Raw genomic sequence first — 27,676 nt, forward strand, 5'->3', positions numbered from 1 at the left:
GGAGTGGCACGTTTTCCTCCTTTACTGGAGTATGTGTTTTTTATATGTAATTGGTCATTATCAGACTGTGGAGTGAGCTAAGGAATAGGCAGGGGAACTTACTTACATTTGCCCCTGTTAATTACAGTTCCATGTCAGGACTGGATATTATGAACAGCCCAAGTACAGACCTTGCCCCTCTGAGAGATGGTGGAAAATCTCTCTTTTGGCTTGAAGGCAGCTTGAACCAACCTTCCTGTGCAAAAGGATGCATCTTTCGCTACAGAAACTGTAGCAACATCTATAGCTGGGCAGAAAAAAAAATTCTAGAAATAAAATCCTACCTCTGACAGATGCTCCTGACAAAAATATTTGTCCTTTTCTGCTTCCTCCTTGATCAAATGATTTAGCTAATTCGGAGAAGTAGAAAAATTATTCCCTTTTATCAGAAGAAATCTACAGCTGTTCTCCATGTCTGTCATGGGGGGATACATGGACCTTTCTGTCAAGAAAACAGAGCCTCTTTACACTCTAGTCCATTTTCTCAAATTTGTTTAAAGAGGACATGAAAATCAGAATTGAAGCAGCCTTGTATGATCAGTGTCAATCTACACCATATATAGAAATGAAAATCACACCCCAGTCCTGTTGGTGGTATCCAATTTAAAGTTGTGGGTCTGATCAGGTCTTTCCACATAGCCTTACACTGGAAGTTCAAATAGTTGTTTGCTTGCTATGACCCCTAATCCTTTTTCAGAGTAAAAGCTTTCCAACAAGTAATCCTAGAGGATTTGCTTCTAGATATATGCTCTTGACTGTATTAACGTGTTGGTAGTGATCCCAGTTTACCAACCAATCCAAAATCAGGACTTAGTCCTTTACATGATTGTGACACAGTCAACATAGTGCAAGACCAATTAAATGTATAAAGCATGAAGTCAAAGAGTTGATTGACTATGTCCCACCACTAAAATGGTCCTTAGGTCGCCACTGGAGGCCAATACAATCAAACATGTCCTCCTATGGGTTGACAGACTCAGTTAAAGAGCAAGCTGCAAGCTTGGAAGAGTAGGAAGTGTGAACACACCAAGACATACCAGTCATGCTACCTCTTCAAAAGCATAGCCAAAGAATTTGGTTTTACATGAGCTTTATGCTCAGAGGCCTTACCAAAATTATAATGTGCACTGAAAATACCAGAAATATTAAAAGATTAGGGATTAAGTATTGCTAATACAAGAAAAAAAAATAAATCACTGTGACATACATACATATCTGCATATATAAGTTTTAGCATGCCTTCACATATCTAATTGCCTAATCCTGCTTCTTCTCAAGTGACCAGAGGTCATATTTGGCCATAAGCTATTATAATTCATAATCTCTCTCCTATTGAATACATATCTCTTTTTCTACTTAAAACCTGTTCTACTCTCTGGGTTGAAAATTCTACTTTTATTTGACATATATCTGACACCTACTGAACCTCTGCTGAACAAACCTGTCACTGAAATTATAACTTCAGGATTTCTTATCAGACTTTGACAATACTTTGCTGTCACTTTACTGTGCAGCTGTGTATTTCTGAGCCTGGAGCAGCAGCAGACGTGGCACATGGTATGTGGTTGGAAGGTCAGTCCTGAAGTTTGGATGGTACCACACCTGAACTGACCGTGAGGAAAATGCATTATGCTGAAGCCCAGCAACATCTTCCTTGTAATTCAGGTTCTTTCTACAATACACCAAGTTCTTATTTGGTTAAACCTGCTTCAAGTATGCCAAAAAAGCTCAAATAAACTGTTCACATCACCTGGCAGAGATCTTGAACAGAAGCAGGTGAGTTTCTGGCCTTGACTGGAGGCCTTAACAGCTTTAACCTAACACCTAACACTCTCTGAACATCAGCTCCTGCAGATACTGGACAACATGTAAAATAAAAACATGCTGTAAAAGCACATAATTTACTAAAAGTATTCAGCATGTTAAAGTTACTAACAGCAGCCCCCCTTTTGCAGAAGTGGCCAATTTGACACCTAGATTTGCTGCTGAGAGCCAGACAAGCAGATGAGAGACCAGGCTTGGACTTCAGAATGGTAGCTATGCTTTACTGATTTAGCACAGCACAGGAATGAAAATGCCTTCTCTTGACAGCCTTTTCTTTCTGGAAAAGAGAAAGAAAAAAGGAAAGAGAAGCTTTGCCCTTTGCAAATCATTGTTACCTGCTTCTCAGCCATAGTTTGTGCTATTTGTGCTTCTTCTCCACAGTGTAAGAAACAGCAGCACAATGCTTGCAGTGGCAGAGCAGACAGAACCCAGACAAGTGACAGACAATGAAACATCCCTGGCTCTGTACATGATGGCTATAGCCAGGACATAACCACTATTGTATTAAAATACAATTATTACAATTGCACACTTATTGCAATTATTAATACAACAGCAATACACCACTGACAGCAAAATGCTTTGTCAGTACAAACAACAAAATAATGCACCTTAACAAAAAAAGATTGGTTTTGATTGAACAGAAAGATTTAATGACCACAAAAGCCAAGGCAGGCTACTCTGTTGTCTGCTCCATGGACCAGTTTTCTATTGCACATGTAGAAGTTAAATATGGACTTTATTTCAGGCAGCACCCTTCCCTCTTTGATGAAATGATGCAGCTGTGATCAATGCCTTGGGAGTTACTTTGTGTTCAAAGACAGGACCATCAACTAGTCAATGAGTAATAAATTTCAAAAGTCAGTTAGTAGTAAATTATCTATTTCTGTATACTCCAGTAAAGCTGTTTCATGGCGATGTCTGTGAAGACTATCATGACTTCACCTAAGCTGTTTGACAGATATTCCCCTTCCTGCTATCAGCAGCTTCAATGGAATATTAAATATTGGTATTAAAGCTGACCTGCAGACTTTCTTAAATTAACTCTTACATCTGTCTAATATCAACATAAACCTGCTATTTCTACATGTAATATATTAGAATACCCATTTCCTATAGAAGCAGCAAGTCAGGTAGCTTTTGGTACACAGACATGTTTAACTAAATCTGTAGAAAAAAATCAGTGCTCAGTACAAAAGAAAAGGTTAAAAACAAGGGATAAGTTTAAGTCTAGACTAGTGGAAGTGCAATATACTTCATAACTCCAGACTTTTGCATTGGAGGCTCTAGCAAGATTATAAAATTAATGACCAAACCCAATATGAAATAGTGAGAAGTTTCACAGGTACTGACTTTCATAATTACAGGACTTTTGCCCCATTCCTGAGGCATGTGATCATCTCTCCCATTTCTCATCTTACTAACTTTGGTGTTATTGCCAGACCCAGGGCAAGAGCTACTCCAGCAGCAAAAGTTACCCTTGTGATGTGGAGGACAGGGTCCCCTAATTCGTCAGTCATCAGAAGTCCCTAAGATTATACAGGTTTTAAGGTTGTCCTTGGAAGAACCACCATGCTGGATAAGGGGAAGGAACATGGGTGGCTGCTCTGTACAGAATGGCACAACATGTGCCTATTACCACCTTTCTGCTATCATCAACTGCATTACGCCGATTGCTCCATATTCTGCAGAACATGACCTCAGTTTGACATGGCTTAGCTATCAGTAAAAAAGCCTGTTAGCTATTCTTTCTGTCATATTATTTTTCTCCCTTAACTAAATTATCTTTTTATTTTTGAAGTTCTTCAGACACACAAAAAAGGCATTTCCTATGGGATGTAAAGTATGTACTCACACCTCCTAGCCTGTCCCCTTACCACTGCGTATTGCTATTCTCTTAGATTCAGTAATTAAAGCAGTTTCCCCATATGCAATGAATTCTCTGCCTGGGATGTATGAGCACATTCAGACTACATCCTTCTTGGGCCATAATTCTGACTAGAAAATTGACAACCTGCTTTAACTTCCCATTGGTGTTTTTTATCTCAGTAACCAAAGGGACTACTGGAACAACTGCCACCAAGTAGGGTGAGTACAGAGGCTGAATGAATTGCTGCTGACAGAAGCTGCAGAAGACCACGTGATGAAGTTATGTTTAACAGCAGAATAGAAACTCATGGGTATTGCATGATTTGGGTATCTACCGATGTTTTGCAACTTCTGCTGCAGGTGATGTAGAGGGGGAATATACCCACCTGGCTCCATCAACCTGATACAAAGTCAGGAGGATGCTCCTCCTTTGAAAAGTCCTTTTCTCCCCCTTTCCAGAGATAAACAGATCTATGCAGGACTGCTACTATCACTATGGTTACAGCCAGACTCTCCAGGAGCTTTGTTTGTACCACTGGTCCTGAGAGCAAGAGGGAGAAGCAAATCAACGTTGCTGGGCCTGATGCTGGCTTGGTCTTTAACAGGATGGGGTCTGAACCTCTGCCTGGGCAGTGAAGGCAGGAGGAAAGGACATTGAAGCTGGCTCTGGCTGAAGAACTGTAAGACCTGAGAATTAAAACTGGGAAACAACAAAAGTGCATAAATATGGTGAGATAAACCATAACTCGGAGTCCTACGTGCTTTACATCAGCCAAGACACAAACATCTCTAGTGCAGAATCCAGGTGTGGGGTGATGAATCAGCCTTTCAACATGCCTCCTCCTACCTCCATGTAGGTGCCTGAATGTGAGGTTAAAACATACAGACTCTTTTTTTTCATTTCAAGTTCAGTTAAAAACTATCTTTGAGCATTTGTCTCAAGATGGCTGTTCAGCTTGTCGTTAATGTACCTTCTCTATTTAGGGCCTTCATTATGAATTGAAAGCACAAACGCTCAAAAAAACCCCTCACAATTCCAGGTTATTCTTAACAGCAAGAACCCTTTTCAGTTGCTTATACAGACTCATCTAGACCTCCCGGTGCATCCCACCAGCCAAGCTGTGAACCTGGGTTTCACACAGCCAGCACACCACACAACCTTGTCAAATGGAAACCCAAAGCCTTTGAGGGAAACCCACCTCCCCTGGGCAGCTCCCTCCATGGTCTCTCTTTATTCAAGATGGTTCCTATTTCTCGTGTGGCTTTAATTGCAAACCTGAATTCCTATTTTGTGGGGTCAGCTTATTTTTTTTGGGTGGTGGTGGTTGTTTTTAAACCCCAAAGCAATACAGCTTTTGTGTATAGCATCCTTTCACTCTAACTTTTAAGAGTACTGATATCTTCTTATCTCAGCCTCTTAAAGCACATTGCAGCAGAAAGATCATCATGCACCAAAAATTCAGACAACATGTTTGTTGTGAATGAGATTTGCTTGAAATACCTCTTGAACCCCTCGGGCTTAAGTGATCCTGGCTTTTCTCAACAAAATCTTCGCATGTGCAGTCAATGGAAGTACATCCACCGACCTTAAGAAGAAATAACAGAATACCATGTGGAGCAGTACTGACCAAGCATGATACAGATGTAAATAAGATAAATTATTTTAGTGGGTTTTATTCATAACACTGGCTATTTGTTGCTGGATATGTAAGTAAGGGCAAATAAATTAACATCTTAAAAGTGCTTCTGTAATTGTTATCTTGCATTTTGTTCCCTTGTCTACTCTAAATCACGACTTGGCCATCTGCTGGCTTACAACCAAGATACTGGAGGATCTCTTTATTCTTTGCATTTAAATTCAGTTTGCAATACGTGAAATTAAAGTCAAAAGTACAATTAGTCTGACTTACGCTTTGCTTAAATATTTTGACAATATGCAGATATAAAATGTGCTGAGTATTCACAATCATAGCTTGTGATGATACAGACAAGAGGCTCAGAAGCTGCTGATAACAATATGGACTAGTGCAGCCAGTATCCAGACCTTCATACTGAAGATGTACATTTGACCTTAATAAAAAGCTGCATCACTAATTAAATACTCTGCCTAGTGTAAAGCTGAAAATTATCTTTCTTGTGGCGAGTAAAGCTACTCTAAATTTCTGGTGGGTGGAATCAGCAAACTGAAACTGTGTTTTTTTTCCTTCTAGAATATACTAGTTAAAATGAAACCTTCTGGGTTTTTTAATGTCAAGCCATTCTGAACTACTGTCAGTATTACCAAGACAAGTTCATTGTTAATGCCAGTAATAGAACATGAGGTATCTGTAGATCCCAGCTTTTTCTTTCCTCTGAAATCAATTGGCACTATGACCACAATAACAGCCCAGGAAGTACAGAGGAAAAACTGCTTGTGGGCCTCTGCAAAAGTGTGCTTCCATCTCCCCTAAATCCCACCGTTAATGATGAGTTTCTAGAAAGGGAAGTTAACATTTCTGTGGTAAATGAAACACAGTTTCTAAATATCACTAAAATTTGCCTGTACTTGAACAGTAGGCTATAGTAACGCTGAGGAACACAGTGTTCCATTATCTTTCTGTGCAACTCAGGTGTTTATTCTTTTGCTCAATAGAGCTGAGAGGCACAGACATGTTCTTGCTATCTGAATATGAGCGTCTCACCCAATGGGAACATTCAAAGTTTGCAGACCCCTAAGACTTATTGCTAACAGTCATCAATGTACGCTTTACATCTTTTATGAAATTAAATCCCTCTCCCTATTCAAACACTGTATTTGAGAAAACATTTGATTCTTGAAATCAAAAAGTCTCTATTTGCTCTGCAAAAATTAAAATTAACCAATACTGAAAGCCTAAAAATTCAAACGCTTATCTTCAATGGACCCAGGCACCATTTGAACAGTTAATTTGGAAGATATTTTCCATAGAAACAGTAACTTGAACTTTTGAGCATTGTTTTAACAGGATTCCCAGGCATTCAGGCTACCTAGAACTTTAAAATCTCTTGGTTATTAGGAAAAGAAAAATAAAAAAAGAAGTAGTAAAAAAGCTGCTGTTTCATACTGTCACAGACCACAATACTTCTTCAGTATTCTGCTCCCGGCAGAATAAATGAAACCGATACTGTATGTCTTTGTACACAAAACCAACCCAGTTATCACTTCACACGCACTGCACATACCGTTTTCTTCAGCTAATTAATAATAGGCGTTCACATCGATTTCTGAAATCTGTTCAAATGGCAGCTCCAAGTAATCCCTACCAGCACCGTTTCATTTAGACCCCACCCACTTATATCACTTTACCCCAGAACTAAGTTCAGCCAATTTATGGTAATAGATGTGCGCCGCATTTCTCAGTACTCCACAGATCACTCCACTAGGCTTCACTTACACGATAAAATTGTGGCAGTGTATCGTTCCTAGCATAGCGCTGTGTCGTAACCAACACCTTTAGGATAGCTTGAATAATAGAAAGCAAGCCCTTCTGGGGACATACTTCAGGCATCTTTGACAACAATAACAACATCATAGAAAGATTCTGGAGAAATCTAGTGCACATGCAGCTCTAAGATCCCTCTGTGTATTATTTTAAGCGTTAACCACAGGACCACACTGCAGACAGGGGACGTATCAGTGGCTTCGGCTCCCACCCTCCCCAGCCTCCGGGCCCCGCGGATCCTCAACCGGCAGCAGCACCCGGTGGGAGCACCCCCGGGAAGCGGCAGGCGAGGTGTGGAACGGGGTGGCTGTCCGGGCCGCGCCTCGTCGCACACCCACCGAACGGGCGGGCGGGGGGCGTCCCCTTTAAGAGGCGCGGCGGTGGAAGAGGGCTTTGCCCCGCGGTACCGGGCGGCCCGACCGCACCGGGTCACCTGACTGCGCCAGGCCACCGATCTGCGGCGGCAGCCGTAGCGCCGGTCTGCTTCTCTTCTCTCCTCTCTTCTCCGCTCCGTCCCGCCCTCTGCACCGGGGTAGGGGCGGCGCTGCTGCGGCAGTAGCGCGGGGATTAGGCTGCGGGAGGATTAAGCCGCCGGCTGGAAATAGCAGCAGCATCAGCAGCGGCGGCTCCCGGGCGTGGACACCCAGCGCATCCCCGGCGGCGGCGTCCGGAAGGGACAGCCCGCCCCGCACCTGGGGCTATCGGGGCTGGGGGGAGGGAAGGGAGGGCTGCACCGTGGGGCGCCTCGGTAGCCGGCAGAGCGGTGGGAGGCGGCGGTGCCCTCCCCGGAGCAGCGGCAGGAGGACGGGAGGGAAGGACGCACTGACAGGTCGGCCGCTGGCAGTCACTTCATCCCTTTCTCCCCTCGCAGACCCGCGCCGCCCCGGGCTGCTGCATGGCGCTGGGTGCCGCCGCATCAGCGACGCCCCGCTTCCCACCGGGGCCGGGGGGTGGCGGTGGGGGGAGGCACCGGGGGGGCATAACATGGCGCAACGGTGCCATAATCTCCCATCGGGGAGGCGGCGGGGCGGGCTCTGCGGCTGGGCCGGGGCGCGGCGGTGGCTCCTCCGCGGGCCGGCTCGGGGGGCGGGCGCTGCCGGAGCAGGTGTGTGTGTATGGGGGGGTTCTTTCCCCCGGCTCCCGCGGCATCGCACGCTATTTATGTGTAGCCTCCTTCTGCTCCCATCGTTATTTCCCCTTCATCCTTTCCCCGAAGCATCTAAAATACCCTATATTATTTTTGCCCTAGGCGGCTTCTAGGGAGGCGAAGGCTTACACAACGGGGCGGGGGGCTGCTCCTCGGGAAGGGCCGGGCTGCCTGAAGGACCATTGTGCGTGTGTGTCCGTGCGTGTGTATGTCTCTGCGCGCCCCCGCCTCCCGTCGGCGATAAACCCGGAATCTCCCCTTCCCCTCCCGTGTTTTCCGCCTCTGCAGAGCAGGCAGCAGCAGCAGGCACGCCAGTCGAAGATGTCGGGTCAGACGCTGACAGATCGCATCGCAGCTGCTCAGTACAGCGTTACGGGATCTGCCGTAGCCAGAGCCGTCTGCAAGGCCACCACGCATGAAGTGATGGGGCCCAAGAAGAAGCACCTGGACTGTGAGCACCCCTTTTATGTTTCCCCAGCGAAGGCCCAGGGTGAAGGAGACTGACTGCCGGGCCGCTTAGAATGCCTTTGGGCTGCCTGACTGTCATGCTTTCGAACCATAAGGGTTATGAGAAATCTCCATGAGAGGATGAGTTATTATTGCATTTCTTCTCTTATTGCATAATGATGCTTTTTCGGCCATTTTTTTTTTTTTCCTTATGACCTCTTGCCTTTTATCCAGGAAGGCAGTGTGAAGTGGAACAGGGGCACAGGAAGATGGGAGGGAATTTGGCACAGGGCAAAATGGACATGCACTTGTCACGGCTACTTTAGTCAGGATTAAGCTAGGCAGAGTCATCAGTGCTACTTCAGGAGCTGGCCAAGCACTGTCAGGAGTTTGGTGGTCCCCACAGCAGACTTGTGAAGATGTTCAGGTGATGGTGTACTTAAATGACAAGGCACTTGGATAACACTATGCTGTAGATTGAGGAACCTATGGAGAGTTTAAAGCCTGTTGTGCTGAGGTACCAAATATGTGACAGAAACTTCACAGGCTGCCAACAGTTTGCATCACATTTCATTGAAGGTGGCTGGTGGCTTTGTATCATAGATTTATGATCTATTCCAGACTTCATAAAGCAATGATGAAGTCAAAATGTTTCATAGAAAACAATGAGCTAGTGATGTTTTGTCTTGTCAATTTCATTTCTTTTCAACCCACTCAACTGTTGGTCCCTGCTTGGAGACATCAAGGAGTAGAATGGTGAAGTAATTTAATTAACACCATGTTAATTGGCCTTGTTTACCAACTGTGTCCAGCATTGAGCTCAGTAGATCAAACGGCAAGTTTTACTGTCCCAGTTAAGTGTTTTTCCCATTGGATTTTTGTTTTTTTTTGGACATGGTACGAAATATCTTCAAGTAAAGAAAAGCAGGTTTTATACCAAGCTGTCCATTACTAAGTAATGCTGGTGCAGGTGCATGTAAGTACAATTCTGATGATGTTGTATTTCTTAAAAGGAGGTACTGTTACTTCTGGAAAATAGTTCCAGATTTCAGTTCTAATGACTTCATAGCTAACGCTTGAAGTGGCAAACGGCATGTTGTTCCTCCAGTATATCTGAATACTCATGTATGTGTTTCTAAGAGATGCTGATGTGAGCAGCATCGATTGAAGACTGACTCGAGTCTACACCGATGTTTAAATAGATCGGTGGTCCTGATATCACCATACATTCTCTCTTGTTTTCTTGTATATTTCAAAAAAATCATCGTGGTTACTGATGTCTTCTGTGTTTGGTAGCTATCAACCCTTCTTAATCTGGAGTTTGTGTGTGGATTGTCCTGCTGTATCTGATACTAGAACCTTTAGCTTAAAAAAAAAAGCATAGCTCATGTATTTAAGAGCATGCTGTGACTCTTGAATGTATTTATACACACACGTGTGTATACATATAAATGAAAGTACTGTCTGGAATAGACAGGATTAAATAGGCAGGTGCTATATTAAGGTCTGGAAAGGGATTGTGTTTGGATATTGATGCATTTTCTGAAGTAGCAATATTAGCATGTGGGGGAGACTGAAGCTGGTAGCATTCCATGCAATTTCATGCCCACCTGCATGTGAGACACACAAGAGGAAGAGAAATTCTCATTTCCTGGCAAGATATATCCCTGTTTATTTTTCTTTCTATTTTACAAGCTGCATGTGACAGTTGAGGGTTTAACTATCTGGTATTAAAGAGAATCTTGTCGGTGGGAAATACGCACATTCAAAATTGTGGACATAAGGTTGCAGACATCCACAAAAATGAACATCAGGTTCATGCTTGAAAAGAAAAAAATATTCTCAGGCTCTTAAACTGGAGGCTTCCCATAACTATAAATTGAAAGGCAGTTCCTTGAACTCTGATGTATATCTTGTGGACAAGTGTTAAAATGGGCTTTATATATTGTAATGAGGGAGTAAACTACAAGTTTATCCTCTGAAAGAGCAATGCCCCCATGTATGCAGGAGGTACTGCTAGGTGAAGGTAGTGCCCAGCTACATGGCTGCCTCTCAATTTGGATAAATAACATTGGAAGATGTGGAGAAGGGAACGAAAGGTAAAACTTGCCAATGCCTTAAGATGAGGTTTGAGTCAAGCTGTGAAGGATTTAGACAAAACTTCAGGTACCAGAGAGCAGTGGTTGGAGTGAAGCTTTATGAAGAGCTGTAATTCTACTATTGGTGTAGGGGTTCTATGTCCTTGGGGAACACCATAATTTTATTTAGTGTCATAGTGGCCAGGTGTCAGGCCACACAGCCTATCTTCCACTGCCCTGCTTAGCAACTGAGCTTTGTAAATTAAATGGAGAGATCAACTGTTTAGCATGAATTAAGTAGTCATGTGAGGACAGACACAATGATGCCTGTACTCATCTGTTTTCTGCAGAAGATGTTAGTTACAGAGGGTTATGGAAAGATGATAAATGACAAGGTGTGGGGGTGGGTATTTTGTTTGGTTTAGGTTTGGTTCTTTTTTTAGTGAGTACTGCTTAGAGGGAATTTGCTCTGAGGAATAAAAAGCATGATTTGGGTATGAGTGCATGCATGTGAAGAAGGGAGAGAACAGAATGAATGTCTTCTGTGAACAAAAACTGAGCTGCTAAGTGTTTACCTCTGTGTAGTTTTCTGTACTTGTGTAGATTTCAAATACAGGCATTAATATTGATATTGTGAGGTGGCTGTCCTTTGGCTCTTCGTGCTGCACAGGCTTGTCATGCAAAGAAGTACTGAAGTATGATTAGGTTGCTATCATATACAGGAATAATTGCTGGGAAATTTCCAGCAACTGCTGGGAGTAGTACCAGGTGGCATTAAATGCATTTCCCAAGTCCCTGTGGGGGGAAAAATGGAATGTAAATCTAGGATGGTTTGGGCATGCTGTTGCAGTTGCAGTTGGCATGTTAGAGCTCTGACCCTTTTGGATGTAACCAAATCATGTCGTAAAGTCACCACAGTAATATGTATTCATCTCCTTAGGCTCACCAGGTTGTGTTAAATAAATTACAGTTAGATACTGCAAATGAGGGAGGTATCCCCGTGAAGAAGTGGGGATTAGCAACTTGATTTTGATGCAGTGAGAAGTGCCATTGCAGAGTGGGTGGGTGAAGTAAATGGGCTACGTTAACAGTGTATAAGCTGTGCTTATATACAGCTGGGAATGTAATCCTAGTGCACAGCATAGAAGTTTCAATCTCGGAATTGTTCTGAAAGATGGGTTAAGGCTACACCAAGGGTTTAATTGTGTTGGGCAAGTAAAAGGCAGCTTCCAGCCTCGGATGGGGTTGACTGGTGGAATCAACAGGGAGGAGCTTTTGGAGGAAGGAAATAACTTGACTTTCAACTGTTAAAGCACACAATAGATGAGGGAAAAATAGGTAGACCTGAACTCAGCTCCTTTTATAAGGGATGTTTGTCAGAAACAGACTGTCAAGCTTTCATTTGGGGAAGTGAGTTGGAAACCAGTGAGGCTCTTGCATCTGTAGTTGGTTGTAACAAGTTCCTGATTCTGAAAATGATCAAAATGGCTGGGATTTTCCTTGACTTATTCTGTTGAGTGAATTGTTTTGCAGCAGGAGAAAGTTCTGGGCTGTGTATTCTAAAATGCCATGTGATGCCTCCTTACTTCTTCAAAATAATTCTCATAAGGTAGAAGGCCCTTCTGGAGGGCTCATCAAGAGCTGGAAGATTTTCATGAAATGTGGAAACAAAGCGGATGAAAATCAGGACTTGATTTTCTGTGTCTATGGAGATGACCCATGTATGTGTAGTAATGTCTTTCCATCCTAAGTCTAGTTTTGCATTTTGTATGTGGCTGACAAACAAAGGCTCTAAAAGAAAATTTATAGTCTAATTCATGCTGGTAACTGAACTGCAGGGCTGGTGTTGGTGTTTTGTTTCTGCATTGCCTTGACTTTCTCCTGCAAACTGTGGGGATGACCTAACAAGTTTGAGTCATGGTGGTCTCTAGTGTTAAAACAGAGCTAGCTGTTGACCAAAAGTAATGGGTTAAGCTTTTTTTCTAGGCTGAGTAAAGTTGCTACATCTCACAGGTTTTAGTCTAGTCTGCTTCATTCATGAGGAATATGTCTGTGTTTTTGGGAGAGGTGGGGGTCAGTGGAGCTATTTTGACTCACTAGACTTCAGTGACTATTAAGGTTAGCTTGGATGTGTATTTCATAAGTTGTTTGTTGTTGAAGTGATCTGGGGAGTGTTCCAAGTCTGTTGGCACTCGGGGCCCTTTCCTAGTGGGAGCAGTGCAGACATACAAGGACTGCATTGCTCTGCAGGCTGGGTGACACCATCTTCACAGCCAGGGAAGTACCTTCAAGAAACTTACCAAGAAAGGAGTCCCTGTACAAACTGGGCATAATCCTTTGCACTTTACCGATGAAACTACTTTTGTGTGTTTCACTGTATCTTGTATTACAGTAATTTGTCAGGGTTTCCATGTACGAGAGAACTGACTTATTTAAAAGTTAGCATTAAAGATCAGCTGTAATATAGTGTCTTGTTTTTACTTGTCACAGCTGGGGTGTATTCTAGATTGTGAACTCCTCCTTGTCACCCCAATGAATTTCTTTCACACCTGAAAAGAAAAAATCCCAGCAAGCAATTGTTTTCTTTAATTCTTTGTTTGATGTTGGATTAGCACATTTGTGTGTGTGTGTGTGTGTGTGTGTGTGTGTGTGTGTGTGTAAAAGGACCTGCCATCAGTCTCTGTTTCTGTGTGCTTCTTCCGTGTTCTTTCCCAAAATGGGACTGAAAACTCACTTCATTCAGAGGTATGTGGATCCCTGAATAGGAGTAGAAAGGTCTGTCATGGGTAAAGGGAGCTAATAAGGCTTTTTAAATTAGTTGATCATGAGTATGTCAATGGCATTAACTTTCAGTTTCCCCTGGTCCTATACTGTTTTTAAAGCATGTGTAGTAACAAGAGAAAGCTGTCCTTTAATTAAACTAATACTTTGCTAACTGATAATTTTTCAAAATATGTTTGAAGCTGGGTGGAAGTTTGAATTCATGTTAAGATACGAAGGTTGAAACAGGGCAGGATCACTTGATCTTGTGCATCTGAGCTGTTCTAAGTCTTCTTATGGTACAGTGCCTAAGGAAAGTAAAGGGAGAATGAGGAAACAGAAGAGTGGGTAGACAGTGTAATATTAAACTTTTTCATCCAAACACTGTAACTTGATAAAGCTAGATTGACTAGTCCTACCCTTCCCCCCACTCTTGGCTTTTCCTCAGCTGAAGGCATATGTTAGTTTTCAGGAGTCATCAAGATCCTTCTGTTAAACATGCTTTGTCAAGGTCATGGATGACAAGTTCTGGGATAAGTCGGGTCTTTCTGGTGTACTGACTTCTGTGGGTAGACCTCAAAAATGGAGTAGCTATATGCTTCTTTGAGGCCCTTTGTTCATGAGATGGTCAGTATGACAGTGACCACTCCATAGTTTTAACCTGATTAACTACTAAGTAGTTGAATATGTTTCATAATAGTCTCATAGTGTTACTCCTGTAGATCCTGGGTGGCAGCAATTTAACTTCTTTTAAACAAATAAACAAATGTAGAGTTTGGTTTCCTGTGGTTTGATTTGACCCATGCCTCTGGTTTTTCAGCCTGGCTCTTAAACTCTCCATCTTCTGTGTGTACCGTATCTGAGCCTGTCCCAATAGTGAGGAGTTCTGTGAAATCTCCAAGAAAATGGTCTGTTGGTGTGGTTGGTCCATGCTTCTGTGTCTCTGCCCTGTGAAGTGCTTAAAGGTAGATGTCAGTCAGGATAACTCTGAAGGGCATAGAGCATTTCGGGTGCTACTTCTCTTCCTTAATTCTTGCTGGATGGAGAAGCTAGTAGCCAAAGAGGAGAATTTACTGCCCAGTTTGTCCCCACTTCTGAAGTAATGGTAGTACAGCAAAAGCACACCTGCTTCTAGTATTTTTCTGCCTGTGTTCAGGATACTGGAGACTACTTTGCTCTTCCTACCTTACTACCTTCCCCTGGTACTGGGTATCCATGGCAAGGGATTTGCTGCAAGGGCAGCCACTGTGAGAAGAGATAGAATCATAGAATAGTTAGGGTTGGAAAGGACCTTAAGATCATCTAGTTCAACCCCCCCCTGCCATGGACAGGGACACCTCACACTAAACCATGTCACCCAAGGCTCTGTCCAACCTGGCCTTGAACACTGCCAGGAACTGAGGATTCACAAGTTCCCTGGGCAACCCATTCCAGTGCCTCACCACCCTTACAGGGAATCCTCTGTGCCAGATGCAGCTGGTTCCACAATGGGTCCGCCACTGGACACAGTTGAGCCCATCCACCAAGCTTATGGCACCTCCAGGAAAGCATACTTGAGAAAGGGCCGAAAACACTGGACAGGCAGAGGAAGGAAAAAGTGAGAAATAGCAGAGGGAAGTGGCACAGAAAGTATTCCATGGTGCTGAAGCAGATATCCCCTACAGTCTGTGGAGGAGACCCCTGTTCTCAGAGGTCACAGCTGCAGTGTTCTTCCCCTCCCCCAAAAAACCCTTGCCATGTGCATTCAATGTACCCCAAAGAAAAGAGGGACCTTCCTCAGTCAGCTGTGGTATTGCTGAAGGAGCTGGCCCCTATGTTTCAGAGAGTGAGAAAACTGGGCTTGTGGGGGATGGCATTATATCCCTTCCCTTAGTCTTACTATAGTCTATAAAGATGAGTCAGTGGTACCAAACAGTATCATTAAGTGAACATGCCCTGTTCTTTTTTGGAGCTTCTTTTCAAGTCACAGATCACAGTGTGGGTAAAGCACAAGTTCTGGTGTGTGCCTGAGGGAAATAGAGTAGTCTTACCAGTGAGTGTCAGATGAAACTTGAATCTTCAACACGTGGCAGGCAGATTAGGAACAATATTCTGCCTGCCTTAGAGAGAGGAGTTTTGAGTACCATGAACACTAAAAAGCAAGGAATAAAGCAAGCCAGGAAATCAGGATCTGAATCTTGGCACAGGACATCAAATGTGCTGAAAGACTGGGTCATCTAGCATGGGGCTGAACCCTGAACTCACACTAAATGATGTGGTAAAAGAAGCCTTCTTAGTAGCTTTGCAGGCAGTGATCTGTAGCACAGGGTTTTCCAGCAGTACTTTTTTTCCTCTGAGTCAGCAGTACCAGCAAGACTGCAGTGTGAAGCTTCATTGGTAAGTTGATATCAGAGTATCCCACCCCAGCAGACTCGGCATGGTGGCTTGATTTTTGTACTGCCCAAAATTTTGCTTGGATGAGAGCTTGGTGGCTTAAATAATATCTGAAAAAAAAAAAACCCCAGATGTTGGCAATTGCTAGAAGGCAATCAGAAAACTTGGCAGAGGCTAGCTTGTCCCTTTGCGGAGTATAGTTAAGTCTGCTTTTTTGCGAGTCTTGCAAAATGCATACTTGAACCTTAAAGCTGTTTTCAGTACTTTTAATCTTGCTGCTTTGATCACATTTACTTCTGCAGAGCTGCTTGAAAACACTGAAAATCAGTACAAAACAAGTTTTGCATGGGTGAGCTCAGAGGTATATTCAACAGTCATAGCTGGTAGCCAATAAGATGCTTGGGTTCATTGAAAGTTCTCTTTAGATTGTGCAACACATTTGTTGAAGCAGTTGAGAGCTGTAGTTCACTAAGACATGGAATATGGCAGCAATCTGGACTAGTGTCACAAATGGTATCGGACATCAGCCTTGAAATGTCACCGTGACTGTAGGTGGAATACTTGAACAGTGTTTTCTAGGCTGCTTACAAATGGTGCATCCACTGGGCGTCTGAGGCTTGACACTTAGTAGTAGGCACAGTATAGGAAATGGCAGTGCTTTGTATTACCACTGACTTCCAGACAAACCAAGTCTAAATACTCTTCTGTTCCTTCTGCCTGCCTAGGATAACGTGATCTCATGCTTTATTCTAGATTCCATCTGTATCTTAACTTAGTTTAATGAAAGGGATTGGATGCTGAAAAGTCCTGGTTTCATGCTAATGTTGTGTATTTGTGTAATCTGTACCCTGGTCATTTGAGCTGAGGCAGTGTGTCAGTTGGTTGCCTTTCCTAGGCTCTGTTTTTCTAGCTATTGGTAAAACTCAAATGTGTTACACTGTTTCTTGCAGAGGAGATTTTGTGGATACACAGAATCATAGAATCAGCTAGGCTGAAAAGACCTTTAGGATCATGAAATCCAACCATTACCCCAGGCCTGCCAAGACCACCACTAAACCATGTAACTGAGGGTCTCATCTACACAGTTACTGAACACTTCCTTCCAGGGATGGTGATTCCACCCCTTCTCTAGGCAGCCTATTCCAGTGCCTGATCACCTTCTCTGTGAAGAATTTTTAATTAGTATCCAATCTACCCCCGCTCCCCCTGGCCCCGGCACAGCTGGAGGCTGTTACCTCTTGCCTATTGCTTGTTATCTGGGAGAAGAGACTGACCCTCACCTCACTACCACTTCCTTTCAGGTAGCTGTAGAGAGCAACAGAGTCTCCCCTGAGCCGCCTTTTCTCCAGACTAAACACCCCCAGTTCCATCAGCCGTTCCTCATCAGACTTGTGCTCCAGACCCTTCAGCAGTTTTGTTGCCCTTTTCTGGATCCACTCCATCACCTCAATGTCTCTTGTAGTGAGGGGCCCAGAACTGAACACAGGATTCGAGGTGCAGCCTCACCAGTGTCAAGTACAGGTGGATGATCACTGCCCGGGCCCTGCTGGCTACGCTATTTCTGATACAAGCCAGGCCTTCTTGTCTGCCTGGGCACAAGCTGGCTCATGTTCAGTGACCGTCAACCAGCACCCCCAGGTCCTTTTCCACCAAGCAGCTTTCCAGCTACTCTTCTCCAAGCTTGTAGCATTTCATGGGGTTGTTGTGGCCGAAGTGCAGGACCTTCTTGGACTTTGCCTTCTTGGACCTCATACCACTGACCACAACCTGTCAATCCTGTCCAGATCCATCTGCAGAGCCTTCATGTTGTCCGCAAATTTACTGAGGGTGCACTCAAATCCCCTCATCCAGATCATCAATGAAGATGTCAAACCATATCAAGTGCAAGGTCCTACACCTGGGTCGGAGCAATCCCAGGCACAGCTACAGGTTGGGCAGAGAAGTTTCAGAGCAGCCCTGTGGAGAAAGACTTGGGGGTGTTGGTTGATGAGAAAATGAACATGAGCTGGCTTCAGTGTGCACTTGCAGCCCAGAAAGCCAACCGTATCCTGGGCCGCATCAAAAGGAGCGTGACCAGCAGGTCAAAGGAGGTGATCCTGCCCCTCTACTCTGCTCTTGTGAGACCTCACCTGGAGTATTGTGTGCAGTTCTGGTGTCCTCAACATAAAAAGGACACGAAACAAGTCCAGAGAAGGGCCATGAGGATGATCAGGGGACTGGAGCACCTCCTGTATGAAGACAGGCTGAGGAAGTTGGGGCTGTTCAGCCTGGAGAAGAGAAGGCTGCGTGGAGACCTCATAGCAGCCTTCCAGTATCTGAAGGGGGCCTATAGGAATGCTGGGGAGGGGCTCTTCATTAGAGACTGTAGCGATAGGACAAGGGGTAGCAGGTTAAAACTTAAGCAGGGAAAGTTTAGATTGGATATAAGGAAGAAGTTCTTAACTGTGAGGGTGGTGAGGCACTGGAATGGGTTGCCCAGGCAAGTTGTGAATGCTCCACCCCTGGCAGTGTTCAAGGCCAGACTGGACAGAGCCTTGGGTGGCATGGTTTAGTGTAAGGTGTCCCTGCCCATGGCAGGGGGTTGGAACTTGATGATCTTAAGGTCCTTTCCAGCCCTAACCTATGGTTCTATGTTAAACAACACTGTCCCTAATACCAAGCCCTGAAGGACACCACAAGTGACAGGTCACCAACTAGATGTGATAACATTTACTACCACTCTCTGGGCTCCAGCCACTTTCCAACCCAGTGAAGATTCCTCCTGTCCAGGCCATGAGCAACCAGTTTTGCCAGGAGAGCGCTGTGGGAGACAGTGTCAAATGCTTTACTGAAGTCCAAATACACAGCCTCCACCTCGTCATAGAAGGAGATCAGGTTGATCAAGCAGGACTTGTCTTTCATGAACCCATGCTGACTTACCCTGATCCCCCCGTTTTCCTGCATGTGCTTTGTGATCTCACTTAAAATCATCTGCTCCATGACTATCTCCAGCTTCTAGGGTCTTCCCTCCTGCCCTTTTTGTAGAGAGGCATCACGCTGGCCAACTTCCAGTCCTCTGGGACCTGCCCACTGGACCAGGACTGCTGATAGATGATGGAGAGTGGCTTAGCAAGCTCCTCTGCCAGCTCCTTCAGCACTCCTGGGTGTAACCCATCTGCCCCCATAGACTTGTTTATGTCTAAGTGGAGCAGGAGGTTGCTAACCATTTCTTCCTGAATTATAGGCACTTCAGTCAGCTCCCCATCTCTGCCGTCAAACTCGGGGAACTGAGTACCCTGAAGATGAATAGTCTGACTATTAAAGACTGAGGCAAAGGCAGCATTAAGTACCTCAGCCTTTTCCTCATTCTCAGTCACTAGGTTTCCCCTAGTATCCAGTAGAGGATGGAGGTTCTTCTTGGCCCTCCTTGTATTAATATATTTGTAAAAGTACTTTTTATTATCTTTTATGGCAGTGGCTAGATTTAGTTCCAGCTGTACCTTTTCCTTTCTAACTGTCTCTTTAAGTAACCTAACAGCATCCTTGTGTTTTTCATGGGGTGACAGTCCTTTCTTCCACAGGTGATAAACTCTTCTCTTTTTCCTGAGTCCAGGCAATATCTCCTGTTCAGCTAGGCTTGTGGTCTTCCCCGCTGTTTTGATTTTTGACACATACAGACTGCCTGCTCCTGTGCCTTAAGGATTTCATTCTTGCAGAGTGTCCAGACTTCCTGGACCCTTTGTCCTTCAGTAATGTTTCCCAAGGAATTCTGCCAACCAGCATCCTAATCAGGCCAAAATTAAAGTTTAAGGTGGAGGTTTCGCTGACCTTCTTCCTGACTTCTGCAGGGATTGAAAATTCAATGATTTTGTGATCACTTTGCCCAAGGTGTCCTCCAACCATCACGTCACTCACCAGTCCTGCTCTGTTTGTGAACAGCAGATCTAGCCAGGCACAAGCTGGATCTCCCCTAGTTGGTTCACTAACCAGCTGGGTTAGGAAGTTATCTTCCACACCCTGAGGAACCTTCTGGATTTTTCCTTCTCTGCCTATTATGCTCCTTAGCCATTCCACCTCTTCCCATAGCTCTGCCAATGTACAGAGCAAATCATCAATCTACTGACATCTTACACAGCCACCATCTAACATCACTGTCAGGCTCTGGCACTCACTACAGCCAGATGCCTGGACAGTTACGTGCTTATGAGAGACCTCTGTTTGGGTCTCCATATCCTTTCTGGCCAGCAGAGAGGACTTGGTCTTCTTTGCTTTCTGCCGAGAGGATGTCATCCTAGAGCACTGTCCCAGTGACCGCTGACTGAGCTCACCTCTGCAGCCTGCTGGGCTACTGGACCCTTTCCACTCGCCCTGCCCATGTAAACTGCTGTGCTTCTGGTCACTTGCACTCCCAAGGGTGGTGTTTTATCCACTCAGAGGTGGTGCTGTCCCTCCTGGCAGCAGGGATGGCACTGCTGTCTCCCTCGGTCATCAGAGCCGCCATCTCTTGGGAAAGACCTGACGAGGACTTGGGGCTCCCTTGGTGGCTCTTGCTGTTCAGGATCAAGACTCCTGGATGCTGTGTTTTCCCCATGGTCTGGTGCTGAAGGCTTCTTCTCCAGAGCTACTCACCTCAGGAAATGACCATGCTTGAAGGCCACCAAGAAAGCACACCCAAATTCTCTTATGTACTGAGAACTGCAAGTTGCTGACAGGGTTTTTCTGCAACATGGGTCTGCCTTGTGGCAATCAACTCTTTTCTTGGTTGTAAGTCAATACACAAAATTACCACAGGTAGAAAGCAAGTTGGTGGTTGTTGTAGTTGGGCCACAAAGCTCTAATGAAACAGTTGAGCCTTGTGCTTTGCTTAAGTGGCTTTACTTTCTCAGAGCAGGAATGAAAAATAAAATATGTTCTTTGATAGCTGTTTCTTGGTATTTGGGATACTCGGTTATGGCTGAAACCCTGGTAGGAGTAGACTGAAGAAGTTGGTGTCCACTTGAGCTAAGATTGTTCTACTGTGTATTTAAAGGACCAAAGAACATATCTTTTCAAGAAAGTGTCTTAAACTTTGCTGTCCTAAAGCTGTGAGGCAAGACTGTGCCTTGACTACTGAAAGTGTAGTTGATGACTTCAGATTGACTCTTGTCTTGGCACAAGTGCAGATGACACAGTGGCAGCAGGTGCTTCCATAGCAGATGGTCAGCAGTCAACCTGCAGAGCCTGGCAAGCTCCTAGTGCCTCTGGCATAGTTTTCTTTTATTTCTTAAGTCTCTCTGATAGTTTACAGAATGTTCTAATATGATCCTTCACAGAAGTGAGAGGAAGACATGACTGCTCAAAGCATGAATAAAACATGCTGATTTATCGCCCACATTCCTGAAGTGTGTGCAAGTTTACAAGTTTTGAGGGAGGGCCTCAAAATAAGGCAGGACTGCACTAGCTAGATCATACGTCCTTACACGTAATTGAAGAGCCCACAGAGATGGACTTAAGTGGGAGTTCAAGCCTCTTTTAAAAGAACTCTTACTTCCACTTCTCATTTCAGAGAGTGTAGGACTTGTATGAAAGGGGGAAGCCAGCTGGCCTGTTTCCTGGCATGGAAGGCTGCTGTTTCTCATTATGTAGAGGTCAAATATAGACAAAAGCTTTAACATCTCATTGCAGCAGTTCTTTAGCAACCCTGAAGTTTTAAAACCTAACTTTTTCAAATGCAGACTTGGGTTTGGATCTTGCTGTGTGACTGTGGAATTCACAAAATAGTTACTTGGCCTGTAGTTCCTTAAGTTTTATAACTTCATCTAAACCTATTTATAGAAGAATGTACTTTCTGCTGAGGGGCAGCAAGAGGAAGTCAGCATATCCAGTGTGCCAGGGTTCTGAAAACATACACATTTTGTCATGAGTGATGTTTGATTTCTAGCATCTGAAACAGAATGCTGCTTTCATATGTGAACCTTGCCTTTGACTTTCTGATCTGGTACTTCATTCTAAGCCACATAGTCTTTTTACTTTTGCTACACTTGATTTAAACTTCCAATTGCTCTGTTATTTGTAAATGGCTAGAGTATCAATACACAAAGTTTGCTGTGTTTGTAATAGGTGAGTTTAGATAACTTCCTGTTGTTTATCAGGAAGCTGAAAGTTGCTTAGGCAATACTATGAGAATCGACCTTTCAAAACTCAACTCCATATCATGCTTAGGAGCTTAACTGACTCTTCTGGATGTTCCAGTCTAGAGATCTGACTCTACGTGAAGCTTTGCTGCCTGGATGTGAACCTGTGTGATGGATTCCAGTTTCCCCATTCATCAATAGCTTGATGGGAGACTTCCACTGCCAGTGGCAAACACATCTTCCAGAACCATTGATGACTTTGAACTGTTGGCTAGCAACTTACTTCTGTTAGGTTTTTAAATATTAGCAGTCCTAACTGCATCTTCCATCCCTCAAGTAGATGTTACAGTGAATTTTACAGAACTTCTTTTCAACATCAAGAAACCTGCAGTGTATGAAAGGCTGCAGGCTCATGTTGAAGAATGAAGTCTACTGGTAGTTGATGTTAGGTTTTGGGTTGTTTTTTTTTGTACATTTCTGAGACTTAAACTCACATGTCTGTACAGCAGAAAGATAGGATGCTTCTTTAACTGGTGTAGTAAAGGCTGCTTCCAATGTGTTTCAGTTTCAGATCTGTAGTGGATCACAAATTGGTATTCTGGGCAGAGTTGATAGGCTAGTGACAGTTTCGCTTCTACAAGCTTATTAAAAATAACTGTTTTTCTGAGGAAATTAGATCATTTTAGGTGGAAAACATTAACCAGGTTTTGTTCTTCTTGGAATAAAAATGGAGGCAGCACAGCAACTCAGATAGCTTATGCACCATACTTCAGTTGATTACCACTTTCTGCCAGATATGGTTGGAGCGTAAGATCAGCCCAACATGTACAGGCTGATTAGAAAATGCTCTAGTATAGGTATTACAGTAAATGACCCAATGCTGCTGTGGCAAACCTGAAATTCTTAATTTTCTGGCATAGCTGTGCTGTTCTGGATAAAACTTGCAGTTGATCCTGTTACTGATATTCCAGGAAACACCCGAGTGATAAGAGATAGGAATTGCTATAATCAACAGGCAATATTAGGTGTTGTTCACCCTCATGGAAGGATAAACATAGGCCACAGCTGGAATCCTGGTATCCAGCTGCAGTAGTCAATTAGCTGGATCTTATTGACTTTTATGTTTCTAAGCAATAATCTTGCAACAGTCCCTTAAACTTGTTCTGTTGTTTGCAGCAAGACCTGGGATGCAATGGGACTGTCACTTTAATGCTTACATGGATGGAGAGAACAATTCTGCCCCTTGAAGGAAATTGAATAAATGCCTTGAAGACTTGGCAGAAGATTGGCTGGTGGCCGCAGTTTCATATATCTTCTCTAAACTAATGCGTACTTTGCTTAAGGCTTCCAGGTTTGAATTGCTGAAGGAAATGGCTTGTAGAATGAGGTCTGAGATCTGCAATGTGAGATAAAAATTCCTTTTTATGCAAAGTTATTAGTCAAATGCTTAACACAAACACTACTTGTAATGTTACTAGGTTTTTTCCACATCCTTTCCTTCCCTAGATTTTGGCATCTAAGATGCCATATTACTATAGGATGGTGAATAGCATTTCTCAAGAGAATTCCTTATAACCATCAGTTGGTGTCCACCAAATGCAAATAGCTTTTTCTATATCTTAAATTACTGTGAACTGTGCAAAAAAAAGGTAGTAAAGTGATGACTTGTGGCTTAGCTACTGTTTGTCGGAAGTCAGTAAAATAGAGAAGTGGCACATCTAGCTCCAGAATTACTTAATGTTTCATCTTGACACAAGCAGAACTGCTCAATTCTCGTCTCTGAACAGAAAAATACATGTTTCTGTTGAGTTAGTTGTAGAGCAGGATTTGGGTGGAGAAAGGGTTTGGAATGGGGTCTCTGAGTGTGAGGAAAGAATCATTAGAGCAGTGATTTCTCCTCTTTCCCCTCCTCTGCTGAATTTATTGCCTGAGACAAATTCTTTGGTATTCAGAGTAAGTGAATTCTGAATTCTGTACAAATGAGGCTCAAGACTGAGCTTCTTACTGCTTTGGACAGGGGAAAGATTCTGTCCTTAACTAAGGCTTTTCCTACAGTGAAGCTACCTGAAAAAGCTGTGGTGGCTGTCATCAGGAAGAAACCAGGCAGGATATTTTTTGACCATGGGGCCTTTTCCCCTTTGCTTAGTGTTCTGGATTCATGCATATCAGGCTAAAAAGCTGCTTTCCTTAGTACGTTTGTATTAAGGAGTTTGTCTAGCCCATCTTCTGGGTGACAGCAGTACTGTTCCAGATACCTAATTCCTAAGTAAAATTGAAGCTTTTATTCTTTTGAATAAAAAAGAATAAAATTATGGGTGTTAGTAAGGCTTCAGAATTCATCCATGAAATATATAGTAATTAATTACTAGTCTTAAAGACTGTACTTAAAACCTCAATGACCGCTGCTTAAACTTGAGCTTTTGTAGCTGACCTGAACATCATCTTTCAGTTGTACCACTCTCAAGAAGAGAATTCCAATGTAAACACTAAAGGTAAGGCACATCATTCTCCCCCAGAGGCAGTGGAGCTGAAAGTTCTGGCAACTTTTAGGTAAAAAATATTTATAGTTCAAGGAACTTGAAGGAGTTGCCTAAGGAAGACATTTTTTTAACATGGTATAATCACACTTTCTCCCCACTAGTTCTTAGGGAGACAGCTGCCTTGGTCACACCCTTTCAGACCCCGTAGAAGACCACCTGACAGTTGGCTTTTATTTTCCCCTTTCCGGGGGAGCTGCACATGAACCTTTCAAGAGGAAAAGATGGATGTACAGATCATTAAGGACCAAAAGGAACAGAAATCCTGCATAACTGGATTAATAATGCTAATGAGCTGGGGTGATCTTTGCAAATGACTTACAGTCAAATATGTTGCCTTGATATGATGGGGAAGGAGGGGTACAAGCCATATGAAGGCACATTAAAATAAAGTCCAGCTATGTATATTGACAGTAGATTTTTCAGCTCTGTTTTCAAAACAGGTGTTTGGTGAGCTGTTGTATTTAAAAAGGAGTAGCGTGATAATAAGATGATTCTAAGTAAATTCTCAGTTTGAGAAACTGGAAGAAGCTTCAAGAGAAATTTGCTGGTACTTGAAGTCATCTGCCCTGTCTCCTTGCAGACTTCATGTGATTGATAGAGAAGAAAAAACTCTTCTCTTCTGCAAAACACTTAATAGTATGGGTAGTATGAATACGCCTATGAGTAGGCAGAGAGGAAGAAATTGTGCATTAAAGGTTGTCTTGATGTGGGATGCAGTTGTGTGGTTCAAAGACTGATTGCTATGACTCCTCAAACTTCAGGATCTGCAGCAAATATTTGTCCTCACAATATTGAGATACATTTGGGAAAAAGGAGGTCTTTGGATTAAGGCTGGAGGGAGAAGGTGGCAATTATTTGTAGTCACAATGACTATAGCTGCTGGGAAAGTCTTTATAGTACCTGAAAAGCATGTGCTGTTCCAAAGACTGTGTTTGTGAGTTGGCATAGGCTTGAAAGTGCATAGCAATATCTGGAAGATGCTGGACTTCAGTAAAGCGTGGACTTGCTGGGGTTAAGGTGAGATGTAGTAACTTGCACAGACTTTTGGGGAGAAGGAGAGGACAGCATGAATTGCTGTTCTGCTTGGACAGATTATGATGCACTTTTGTGGAGATGGATGAAATGAGGGTGAAAAGAGTAAACGTTAATCTCACAGATAAATTCCTGACTCTTGTTTGTGGAATTGCTTGATAGTCAAATCCAGCAATATTAAAATCATCTAATGTTCTTATGAGGGATTATCATAGGAACAGAAATCAATAACTTTATTCTGCTTTCCTGTATTGTCTTGTGGCCAGACTTCGATAGACCTGGAAGTTCAACTCTTACATTGATTGATGTAGTAGCATCCCAGTGCAGTTCTGTGTCTTGCAAGGGAGGACTTGTGCTGTTGCATGCCTATTTAACATTTTTGGTTGAGTGTTGTGAATTCTTACTTTAAGCCACTTCTTTCTATTCTTGACTAGCCTGGATTTGGAACAATCATGTTCATGTCCTTTTCTATAGGATCAAGGCATTATTTAAGTACTTGTAAGCAAGAATAAAAACCTTGTGAAGACTATTGTAGCATTCAGCATTGTAGTGAGGAAGGTCTGTAAGGGAGTTACAGTCAGATTTGGCAAAGTTTAGGAATTGAACATATGACACAGGTCACATGCTGAGGCTTGCATGTTAATTCAGCCTGGAACAACAGCTGCTCTTAAGTTCACACCAATATCCTTCTGAACAGAGATACAGAGACACAGCTGCAGAGTGCTGCTGCTTCTCTGCATACTGAAATGTAAATTGCTAATAATTAACTTTGAGCTGGGAAATCCTAGGTCTGCTTGTTAATGGATTGAGTAAAAAGAACCCAAATGAGAACAGGAAAAAACCCCGCCCAGATCCAGAACAGAATACAATCTGAAAAGGTAAAGGAGTAAGAAAGGTTATTTAAAGTCTTATATAATGTCTTTCATAAAAAAAACCCATCAACAAACAACCAAAAAAAAAAAAAGGAAAAAAAAAACAAACAAAAAAAACCAAAAGAAAACAAGCCAAAAAAGTAATTAAAAATCTCTGCCCCAGGGAGTTTTTAATGAGAGACTGAAGAACTCTGATATTCTGAAGACTTTGAAACTTTCTTGCTTGTTCTCTTTTTTTGCCATATGAGCTTAACAAACACCAAAATTCGTCACATCTTTTAGTGGTTTCTAAAAAGTCATAAAGAGCTAAGGAGTCTTAACTTACTTCAGTCCACTGAACCCCCCACTGATCTTCCTCAATTTGGCAGGTTTGCCTTTTTGTTAATGAAGGTGTTAATCATACTCTACCTTTGCTTCTCTTCCCCAATTAAGTTGCAGATGTCTTAAGACTGGGTCAAAAAGTTGGCTAGTCAGAGTTTAAAGACTGGTGACCAGACTTGACTTATGGTGTCAAAGAATTGTCAACCATTTATTTCTTCTATGTACACTGGTTTTGTATCTCAAAACTTAACTAGAAAAATTGTATTCAAGTCCAAAGTATAATGTGAAGAAGGAACTCTAGACTGAATGACTGCTTGATATAGCAGCTACCAAAGTGCAAAGAGAGGAAATAGAAAAAGTTATGTACTTTGATTTGGCAAGTATAATTTAGTCCTGCAGTAAACAAATGGATTCATATTAAGGGTGTATAGGTCCTCATTTTCCAACAACTTCATTTCTGTGAAAGTCACAATGAAGGCACTTGCTGCTGCTCCTGTACAATTCTTGTTTACTTACTCTGCTTGGAATTTGTATTTGAGCTCAGTTTCTGGTTTTGGGGATTAGTTGTCAGTGAACTTGACATGGATGACTGCAGTAGCAGAAAATTCCTCAGGAAGGTACCTTTAATCCTTGTCCTACTTGTGTGTACTTCAAATGGAATCAACTTTGCAAGATTGTTTCATATGGCTTCTGATGGGCTGTTACTGTTTAATATTATCTATTTTGTATTAACAAGACCACCTGTGACTTGCTTGGAAGACTGAACTTCATTGTCTCTTTTCAAAACTGTTTCTGTCCCATCAGTAGACATCTGAATTGGT

At 43.1% G+C, this 27,676-nt stretch overlaps 1 protein-coding gene across 19 annotated transcripts in view; it reads left to right on the forward strand.

Annotated features, from left to right (window-relative positions):
* The first annotated feature begins 7,330 nt into the window (after positions 1-7,330).
* The window catches only part of SNAP91 (synaptosome associated protein 91), a 70,004-nt gene continuing 49,658 nt past the window's right edge, over positions 7,331-27,676 (forward strand). For 10 of the 19 annotated variants that reach the window (XM_057412426.1, XM_057412420.1, XM_057412427.1 and 7 more), the window contains exons 1-2: positions 7,688-8,022; positions 8,629-8,791. In XM_057412426.1, coding sequence (XP_057268409.1) covers positions 8,662-8,791 — 130 coding nt within the window. In that variant the 5' untranslated portion in view covers positions 7,688-8,022; positions 8,629-8,661. Of the gene's footprint in view, positions 7,485-7,687; positions 8,023-8,628; positions 8,792-27,676 lie in introns of those variants that run through there. The other 9 variants (XM_057412417.1, XM_057412422.1, XM_057412425.1 and 6 more) reach the window with 3 other exon arrangements.

Source organism: Pezoporus wallicus, unplaced genomic scaffold (genome assembly GCF_028554395.1).
Source record: "Pezoporus wallicus isolate ANWC-B61680 ecotype Strahan unplaced genomic scaffold, APGP_CSIRO_Pwel_v1 contig_4788, whole genome shotgun sequence".
Classification (NCBI taxonomy): domain Eukaryota; kingdom Metazoa; phylum Chordata; class Aves; order Psittaciformes; family Psittacidae; genus Pezoporus; species Pezoporus wallicus.